Here is an 11175-nt window from a genome sequence, read left to right on the forward strand (position 1 = left end):
AAGAAGTATTCATGGGCGCATTAATGATGAAAAGCTCCTGGGTTAGACACAGATTACATCGTTTGTGTTTTATTTGTGTAGGCTTAAACTCTATCAATTGATCTGGATATTTTGTAATTATTATTTTTCAGTTTATGTTGCCAAATTTGATAGGAGAGTTCAGTACTATTTTCTTGATTTTGATGTTTAAACGACTGATATGGTCGTAATATCTTTGTTTAAAAGTGTTTCCAGTCAGTCACAGATATTGTTTACGTTCATTCGTGTCGGGATTTGTAACTTCTGCCTTGTATATTATATATTCTTAGTTTGGCCTTCAACATTTAGTGGACATCATTCTTTGTTCCTACAGTTACATGGTTTAGATGTATGTTTGTCATACATAGTGATTTAAACATACCTCGGTGATTTATAAAAAATAAACCATAAAATAAAATAAAAAGCTTTAGATTATTAATAAATAAAAACGCTTTTATGAGGTACAAGCATCCAATTATATATTTGTGCTTTCACGACTTTCATTCTACCATTATATTGTATGGTAGTGAAACTCGACACTTCTATGCTCCAAAACGCTGATCACTTATTAGTTCATATATTTTTTGTCAAATTGTATATAGGATAATGATACAAATATATGTTAACAGTTTAAAGATGGGTTTCCTTGTTTTTAGTGTCAAATTAAGCAAACTATTTAATTAATTGGTGTATCTAATGAATTATCATGTATTCTTAATCATATCATTATGTTCTTATTGCATATGATTGTATAAATTTTAACCAATCGTAAATGTTCATGTTTGTACCGTCTGGATAAACAAAAAAGACTTTTTGACCTTTCTTAATCGGTCACTCATCCGAATTCTGCTGGTAATTCTCTTCTAATTTAGCTAATTATGAATTAATTATGGACAAACTGGTATTTATCCAATGAATTTCGTTCTTTGTAATTTAATAACATTATTAAACATTTACATTAGTTGAAACCATTAACAAAATTCACAGTTGGTTGTTCCCGGTACTAAAAGAGGGCAAATGGATTGAAAATAGATCCAAATTCCCAAATCCGAATTCGGTTATGTAGTTGTTGTGTTTTTTTTTATACCTGCGTAAAAAAACAATGACTGAAATGTTTTCATGAACGATTAATATTTGCGTCAAAGAATTAGATGACATATTGGAATATAATATCCAAGATATTAAAACAAATTGGGTAAACATCTGTTTTCTCACGATTCTTAAGACTTTCTGTCAATCATATGACGAAATGTACCGCCTATATTGTCAAATGGCGCCAAAATACAATGCATTGATTGACAGTTGAGTGTCTATTGAACACGTTCCACTAACGTTCCATAATTAGTTAAAATGGTGAGACATTGGAGGATTATTAAACATTTATTTTTTGTTACATCTCTGGCAAGACTAAGCTATAAATGTGATGGTCACAGACTGTTCTTTCCTGATTGAAATCTCCTCTTTAAATTAAACTGTCGGATTTAAATGCCGAGGCATGTCTTGATGTGTCTCTCATTGGACAACCCTGAAAAGCTTTTGACAGTCGAGTTTCTCAATCTACTTCCCATAGTTAGACTAGCTGGCTTTCTACAGATAGTAATGTCCATCTTCAATAATTGATGTTATGCACTGGTGATATAGAAATCGGTAACTAAAAATAGGGCTACATCTTCCAATGACTTCAGCAGTAGTAAACAGTGAACACAAACCCTTGAAGGATAGGCCTTCTTCAGCTGTTATATTTAATAGAAGACATAACATCATTTGTCTTTCCCAACAATGAATTACGCTCTACGGATTATCAATTTCCACAGTTTTTAGTTGGTCTTCCCCTTTTGTTGTTGTCACAATCTATACACTGGTAAAGCACCAGGTTGTTACAGTGGAACATGAAACATTGGATCCTATTTGCTGCAGACTATACACTTTATATTGGAATTTAATTTGAAAATTGAAAAACTGTTACTTTATAATATCCTTCAAAATTGTCATTATTGCACTTAGCTTGACTTGGTATATCTTCTACAATTTTAAATAGGGTTTTATTAGTTTTTACTTTGAGGAATAGTGGGAAGATTTCTGTCATCGCAGTGTAATAACTTTGAGTTAATAATAATATCTTAATAGAACGATTGACTTGAGAAAAATGCTTTAGGTTACTAATATTTCACTTTAATCCCAGTTTTGAAGATTTAATAGTTACAGAGAGTTTATATACATTGTAAATGCCATTGTTCTTAGTTTCATTATTAACAGCATCAAATTCCAGAAGCAGTATGAAATGGCAATTATACTGAGGGACTAAGGTTTAGAACGAATATTACACAAATATAAGATTATTTGCCCTGGATTAAAATTGACTTTTTATTTCAAGTGATAATACTGAATGTTTTTAAAAGACAAATTAGCTTGAAGGCCAGTGTTTCAAGTATTAATATTTTGCAGACAATATTTCATCAAAATACAAAATTGAATAGCAATTGGATTTGGAATTTAAACATCACGTCATTTAACTCGTAATCAAGTACTTTCTGTAAAGCGTAAAGATAACGTATTGACTTTTTATGGTGTTCTGGGGGTATACAAAAAAGAATATTAGAATTGCAGATTCAACAAAGTCTCTTTCTGCCAAACCTTGATTGTGGTAAATGTAATTTTTTTTCGAATAACGTATACAGAATATGCAAACGTGAGTTTATTCAACTTTATCTTTTTTTCGGTGGTTTCTCAACTAGTATTTTGTGAATAAGAGACACCACTGTCCTGCCAAAATTATGGTATTTCATACTACCAGTCGTGGTAGCCATCTTGGTGAAGAATACTAGAAGTTCGTTCAGACGACAGAAGTTAAGGCAGCTTAACTATCAACCGTTCGTACACAATAGTCCTTTTAACACGGTACTATCATCTTCAGAGTGCAAGTAACTAGCTCAAACGGGAAGTGAATGAGGACCTAATCCTCCAATAATTAGTCTATTAACGATCGCATTACACTAATGTCAGATCAACAATATATACATGATGAATGGTGAAAAAATAACAGCAAATTACCCGAACATGATGTTCTATCTCACAAATCAAGGCTGGATTATTATTAGGGTTAATACAAGGAAATAATGTCTTAAAACTCCATTAACATTGCCTTGTATCAGGTTGTAAATCAGATGCTATCAGTAGCACCAATATGTGTACCATTTTACAGCAGTCAGCAAGGACAAGAAAGTAAATGCTCTGTGTTGCTGTTTTGTGTAAGTTTTATGTTTAACAATCCGGTTTTTAAAGTGAACATCACCAGTCCTTCACGTTTTGTGAGAATAATATGTAGAACTGAATCTCATCAGAAGGCTGCAAGATTGACAATTCTAGAGTATCATCAGTTTTATTCGAAGTATTCTGTCATCGGCATGGTAGTAATGAAGACTTTGTACGACCATCTTAACCGATAATACTATTGCAACTATTGAAACAGTTGTTTCTGTTTTCATCATTGCCTACTTAATAAAAACACCCGTATAAGGACTCTTTATAAGCGGTTATGGCTATTTGCGGAATTAGATAAAACCAAACAATACACACTCTCTAAACGTGTTTCTTTGCTATTCCTAAACATGTTTTATTTGGTGAAAAAAGATCTTTTTCAGATTCCATAATTTGTGCTAATGGGAAATAAGAGCCTTTTCGTGATTCTGTTATATAAATTATTTACTTATTGATGATTCAACTGGCTTTGTATCGTTTAAGATGATGAGTGTCAGTCAGTGTATGAATCAAGTTGTTATGCTTGAAATTCATTTTCTGAACAGTAAATCAACAATAATAGAGGGTCGTTGTAAACTGGTCGACTAAATTAGTGTACGTATAACTGTATGAATGAAAGTGCACCATTGGTAAAAACATTCATTTGAATTGCTATGGCGTCTACAACACCCCTATAACCCCAAATAGAATCTGCTTCCAAGTAAAATTACAGTTATTGACTCTCAACCAATTTAACTCAATGAATTGTACATGATCTCAGATAATACATCTTTTACCAGTATAAATAACTTAAAAATATAAATAACATACAAATGATGTGCTAATTGTCTTCTTTATTTATTTTGACTTGATGCCTCGTATTCCAATAGCACAATTACCATAAATATGTCAGAATGTAGAAATGAAGTAATTTATTATCAACAGGTACATAGTGAATATAGACAATAAAAACATAAACAAATCAACATAATTAGCAAAATAACCAATAACCTTACCCCATTAAATGTATTATTAAAATTTATAAACCTATGATGGCAAATGTCTTTGATGTTGCAAGTTGATTATAAGTCAGTGATAACCTTCCATCTCTTGGCAGGTTCTTTATTCCGAGGTACAAGTGTACTCAGGTTCTTTAATCTGTGGTTGAAGTATTACCCATGTTCTTATTCTGAGGTACAAGTCTTACCTTTGAAGGACAGGTTTTAATGGATGGTTTTAAGAATGACTGTCTTGTAATATTTTATAAGTGCTGAAGTAAAACCATCTGCTACTGACAATTAGCAGTAAAAAAGTAATTTTAATAACATATTTTTAGAGTATTTTTTTTCGGTGTTTTGTATCGTTCAATACTACATATAGAATTTTTTAATGCAGAATTAGATGTTCCTAAGATTTTTGAAAATTCCTTGAACGTTTAAAAAAGTGACAGATAAAACATATATCTTCAATATTAAGTGGATTGCTATCTCGTGACAATGTAATAAAACCCATATCACATAGATTACAATCTAATTTAGAAAGTTATTTCATAACATCATAATGATTTTGACTATCCATGTGATAATTTTTCTAGCCACTGGCTATTATAGCATCAATATTTAGCTTATAACATATTCTTATAACAACTTCAGGGCAAATAAGACAATTGTTGTTTGCATATTGTATATAAGCTAATAATTATGATGATAGTGTTTCAATATATTGTTATTAGTTCTGGTTGATAGCGGCTATTGAAGCTAAACAATATTTCTGCACATCCAGTCATTTTATGTAGGAATTTTTGTTAAATATTTTAGTTATTACAGAAATGTAAAAAACACGTTAACCAAAAATAAGATTGTTGCAATTATGACAAGGTATGTCTTTCCTGGAAACACACATAATGTCCCCTTTGAATCCCTTTCAATGTTATACATGGTGATATCAGTGTCGTTAAAGTTTCAAAATGGTTGAATTGCCCTGCAATCGATTTAAACAATGTTTCATGGCGTTTTGTATTATCCAAGGAACGAACGAAGACAGCTTATTCCATTTGCCCTCCCGATTTATTACTTGCCCCACCCCAGAACAATCTAGTCTAGTCAATATAAACTCTTGTCAGACTGTTTATTATAAACAGTGAATACTTAATATAGTTTTATTCTTTGATGGACAGAATCCTATAAATCTGGTGACATCTCATCATAGGAAATAATAGATATTTCTGAAAACCTGACTATAAATTGACTATAGAAACTGCTTGTCAACTCACTTTCTTGGTTTCAATCTTGGAAGAAATATTATGTATTTGGTATATATATTTTCTTGTCAACATGGTGTTAATATAACACTAACAGACAATAATGGTAGGTGAAGTGTTAGGAAAGTCACAGTTTTCACAACAGAATTGTGACAGTCGTTATTATATTCTATTAATAATAATTTATTTTTTTGTTTGTTTGAAACACCTCATTTAACTGTCTATCGCTTTTTATTCTTGGTTTATGAAAGGAATAATATAAATTCTGTACCCAACATCTGATCTAAGACACAAGACATAATGTGTAATTGTGTAATTGTATTCAGTATACAAGACCGGACGTAGGAACACATAAATACCATCTTCTTCTTATTCATAGAAGATAATAACACTTTTTTTTCTCTTATGAAATCTGTCTGATAATCTGATGGAGCCGTGATGAAATGTAAAGAACAATTTCTTCTGTTATCTTCGGTCGCCCCAGACTCTGGTTCAATTTTGTTTACTTATGGAATTATAAGCAACGGACTTTTAAAGCAACTTAGTACGTAATAGTCCTTTGTTTAAACTACATATAAGTTGACAATACGTTATACATACGTGCAATTCGTTATGATTACGCCAAGAATTTAAAACAAGCTACATCGATAGTTCAAATAAAGACATTGTTCAATATTTACGAAAAGCATGGTAAAGAATCAAACTGAATGTTAAACGCTCAAATTCGTATATAATGTTTCGAAGCTAAGCAAATTATGCAAATACTCATTTACATAGAAACAGAAGACGTTTTTAGAACAATGAAGGTCAAATGTAATAAGTCTTTGGTCTGTGGCTTATCAGGAAAAGAAAGAAGCAAGTTATAAGAAGACAAATTAAAAATTAAAATAGGGCTTCTGGAATACCAGGTAATTTAATAAATAACATTTAAAATCAAGAAAAAAGTGGCTGCATTAAATATATTACTATTCATGATTTTTTATAAAGCTTTTGCTCGCAACACTAACAACAATTAAAACATTAATTTAAAATAAATTCAAGCGGAACTAGTAAGCTCAAATAAACGATATAAATTGTGCTTCAGGAGAGTATTGAAATTATATAGAAATAATCACAGTAACTAATTCACTTTCAGTTAACATGTTGAAGAAACTTTTTGTTACGCTACTGGTGCCGATTGTATTAGTCGAGGTATTGGGAATTTGTCAAGACAAATCGGGTACGTCATTTTGCAGTGTTTGTTTTTGATAAAAAAGAAACGTTACGCAAAAAGCATATGTAAGCATAGACTATTCTAACGTTCATTAATACCGATCACATTTAAAGGATACAAGACTGTCCGAAAATATTCTAATTTTCAATGATAATATCTTTTGTTTGCATCATGATCTGAATTTTTTATGCAAAAATACGACAACCCACAAAAATTAGAAGTTATTGACATCGATAAAAACGTGATAATATAACATTACGACATGAGAAATGAAGTTTTAAGTTCCCATGTGTTCGTTTACTCACATACAAATATTATAGAAATGAGTCGTCCAATTTACTACTTTGACGGTGTACAGATTCTGCTTGTTTCAGTTGATTTTCTCTGTAGCACATAAATGCAATGATTTTGTTCAACTACGGATAAATTTGTTGCTTTCAGTCAGTTGGAAAGAGTATGTAGAAGCATACGGCCTATTTACGATTCTGAAAATCTTCATTACAGTCGGATAATCGAGGATGCCTCAAATGGATTTACTGGCCGATTCAAAATCAATGGGTAAGCTTTAAAACATTTGTCTTTGGAATTAAGATGGAACACCAAGCATGTAAGGTCGTGTTAAATATAATATGTAGGTAGATTCGTTGACGTTATTTGAGATTATTAAACAATTCTTTGTATTCCAGAAGACCTTTATCCTATTTGACCGGTACACAATCCGTGTTATTCTGAACTGACAATACTACTTGCTGTATCTGGTATTCTGTTTTCAATTATTGACAAATATTTTTATGAGTATTATCTCGTACTCAATATAAAGATTGAAATAGATAAGGTATCCAGTAACCAAACCCGTATGCCAACTTGCCTGACAATTTATCATTGATTTTGAAAATTTCTATTTTTTGTTCATTTTCAAGGAAGGTACATAATCTACCAGTGACATCTACAGGAGTATTTCTGTTCACTACCGATACAATACCATATTGGTTTTCGTCATCCGCAATGATATTAGTCCACAATTATTTTGCTGGAAGTCCATTTAAAGTATGTTTTAGATTCCGGGTGTTTTTTTGATAATATTTTAAAAGAGACCACTTTTCATCATATTTTTTCTTAAATATTAATAGCCTAACCATATAAAGGTACTCCCAAACCATGGCGATTACCAGTTCCGTATCGTTGCGAATAATGAAAGTGGTCATGAGGTCTGAACGCTACTTTCATGAGATAGGCGTTCGAAAATATTGACAGGTATTCTAATGATCGCTATGGTGTAAGCTCCACACTTGTATAGGCCGAATTCACAAAACAGAGCATTTGCTTTTTCTGGGCTTTACCTTACTTTTGCGTTCATAAAACCTAAGAATTTGCTTCCGTGAAAATCAAGAAAAGGTAAATGCTGGATATTTAAGATCTTGCTTAAGAATCAACAAATGCATAAGCACATGTCCTTGCCTTAGTAGAAGAAACATATTCTGTCGGATTTGCAAGCTCCTAAATACCAAATTGTCATTTTTCACAATTACTTCGACTGTTATCTCTGTGTTTATTTATCTCAGGGAACATTCTAAGGCGCTCAAGGAGCGTATAAACTTTTCAAGAATTGATATATGACAGACTGACAAATATCTGAAAAAAAATATTGAACAGAGTAACGGTTATCACAGTCCAGTACATTTGTTTTCACTGTGCTGGTCGCAATTCCTCAATTCGCATGCAGTGTCTTCTTTCTCATCAATCATTGAGCAAAATTAAAAGCTGCAACGCGTAGCAAACGATTATTTATAGGATATATAGAAATTACTTTTAATTCTGCTATTTCTAAATGCTCCACCTTATAAGCTGATGCTATGGTTTATGAATTCGGCCCAATGTTTTGAAGGGTTGCATAAACAATTACATAGTGTAATTGCGACCTGTGGGTTGAGATTTGCTGTACATCAACGCAGGTACAACGTTGCAGGTGTGGTGATCATGACTTAACAGTTTTAATCAGTGGCTTTCCTCTACATAGCTGTACTATTCAATGTTTATTTACAGGTGTCAACATTACATAAAAATGGCTCTATAACTGTACATTATCTTGGATATAAGTTTGATCCCTTGTGTAAAAACCTGAACTGTCGACATGAAGATATAGTTTATGTCGGTGTTATTCAGAAGTTAGAGTTGGTTGACCCGAACGCATGGGGCTCGTTTCAGACAGTCATGGTCCCGTATGGCGAAGGTTCGTTCTGAGTTCCCAATAACTTATTGTTCCATGGGGGTTATTCTGAATTATAAATAGCGTTAGCAGGAATAACCTAATTTAGAGTAACAAAACTTTTTTAGTATCCCTAAACTCTGTTTAGCATAACATTTTCATTCAATAATATCAGAATATATTTCAACTCGAAACCTTGTACAGTATGTATGTTTTATAAAATACGCAAGTTTATTGAAATAATAAAGTATTTCTTTACAATTTCAGGAATACCGGGAGCACGACAGAAGATACCTGGAAATCTAGTATGTAGAATTGATGAAGAACTTTGAGGTGTTCTTGTTGAAATGAATTTTCATTCAAAATAAAATGATAAAATCTATAAAAACTCGTGGGGTAAAAGCTTCTCTGCCAGGATATAGCCAACAAGACGCTATAATGCGAAATGTATAGTATTTAGTCTATGCTTCTTTATATCATTTTATATACATGTATATATTGAATTTCGTAAAGGGATAAAAAAATATTGAGATTAATGTCCAACTTGTCTGCTTGTGTAACTTGTCTGCTTGTCTGTTTAGTGGCCTCTTTTTCAAATTTCAAATCGTCAGAAAATCTTTAATGTTCACGGCCTTTACTGCCCAATTTGAACTGGGCAGAACAACATCCAACATCCAAAACGAAAAACTGTATACACAAATGGGGTCCACAAAAGACAGCCTTCAGATTGAGAAATCCTTCTGTCACCCTCATCAAAACTCATGAATTCATGCTTCTCAACATCTGAACATGACTTTTGTATTCAGATTACAATGAATCTGGTCCCGAATACATAGATAAATACAATAATGATACAAAAATATTTTCACTCTTAAAATAGTGCTTAACAGATCAGATCAATTTTAGAGCGATATAGAAAAAGATAGATTCAAATGTATGTATGAAATGTTAATGACGAAAAGTGTAAATATAGAACTAAATTATTTTTTGTATACCAAGATTTATAAAAAAAGAAATAACTGTGTAATTGTGAAAAGCGTTCAAAAAACATTGCTGATTTCCGCTCTGTGTATTGGAATATATTTATTTGCCGTTATTAATAGTGCGATAATAAAAAGAAAATGAGAAGTGAATCACAATTTTAATACATTTCAATATTTTTGGTCTCTGATGTTTTATGGAATACCATTAACTCCATCAAATTGACATCTGAGTTTTGAATCAGATGTCCTCGTCTGTGTTCCTTGTACACCTGCACCTATAAAATGTGAAATATTGAGTTATCATTTTAATTGAATATAATTTTGACACATTGTGTCAGTAGAGTTAAGCGAATAGGAAAATAATATCATTCGTTAAGTTATTGGTAGACAAAGTAATTTTGTTAAATACTAAGTGGCATAACGTGCAAAAGCTGTGTTTATTGCACCTTCATTCGCTTTGGGTTATCTTATCGATTAGTTTGCATGGGACAATTGATTATTGTGAACAAAACCATAACGCACCCGCAGGGTACGGAGCAAGGACAGCCGTAAACATGCTCCATCCACTTGGGTCAACTAACTCTTTCTTCAGTGTAGCCGTCTCATCCAATACAATTTCATGTTGACAGGTTATGTTTAGACACAAGGGATGGAATTTATTTCCAAGATACTGCACAGTAATAACACCATTTGGATGGAACTTTGATATCTGTAAGTAGTAGAACGTGATAGAAGTATCTATGAATCAATAATTAACTGGGGAAAAACGTACCAAGGGAAGATTTAGCAAGAGAAATGGCAAAGGCGAAAATGATAGTCCGGGGCTCACATGCTCAAAGTTTAATAGAGATCTGAAGTAAATGAATATCAACATTTTTGGTAGCATTTTCATACATTTCTTAATACATACTTTTATTGGACTCCCATAAGCGTAATGGTAGATGATCATCATTGATTTTGTTGAAAACCAGTAGGGTATTGTATCGCTAGTGTACAGAAATACTGCTGTAGCTGCCGCTGGTACGTCATATGCTATCCTTTAAAATATACACAAGAAAACACATTAGGCAAAATATTATACATATGAGATAATTGTAAATAGCAGTAAGAACAAGCACAGAAAGTAACCAACAAAAGTAAAAGTAAGCGAAGGGGGGGTTCATTAGAATCCGACAGTTTGCGAAAAATCCCTTTTAAATCGGCGTATCATGTTATGCTGTAAATCATAGGGTCGGTATTAAGGCCATTTCTGAAGTGA

General features: G+C 32.2%; 1 protein-coding gene across 1 annotated transcript; it reads left to right on the forward strand.

The window, feature by feature from the left end:
* Positions 1-5124: 5124 nt before the first annotated feature.
* Positions 5125-9266, forward strand: LOTGIDRAFT_159940 (hypothetical protein; the record flags this gene model as incomplete). Its single annotated transcript, XM_009054629.1, has 5 exons — positions 5125-5132; positions 7170-7286; positions 7649-7775; positions 8772-8958; positions 9202-9266. 5 exons carry the CDS (start codon positions 5125-5127, stop codon positions 9264-9266), a joined length of 504 nt encoding a protein of 167 aa, XP_009052877.1.
* Between the last annotated feature and the right edge of the window lie 1909 nt (positions 9267-11175).

The sequence above is a fragment of the Lottia gigantea genome (assembly GCF_000327385.1).
Source record: "Lottia gigantea unplaced genomic scaffold LOTGIsca_22, whole genome shotgun sequence".
NCBI lineage: Eukaryota > Metazoa > Mollusca > Gastropoda > Lottiidae > Lottia > Lottia gigantea.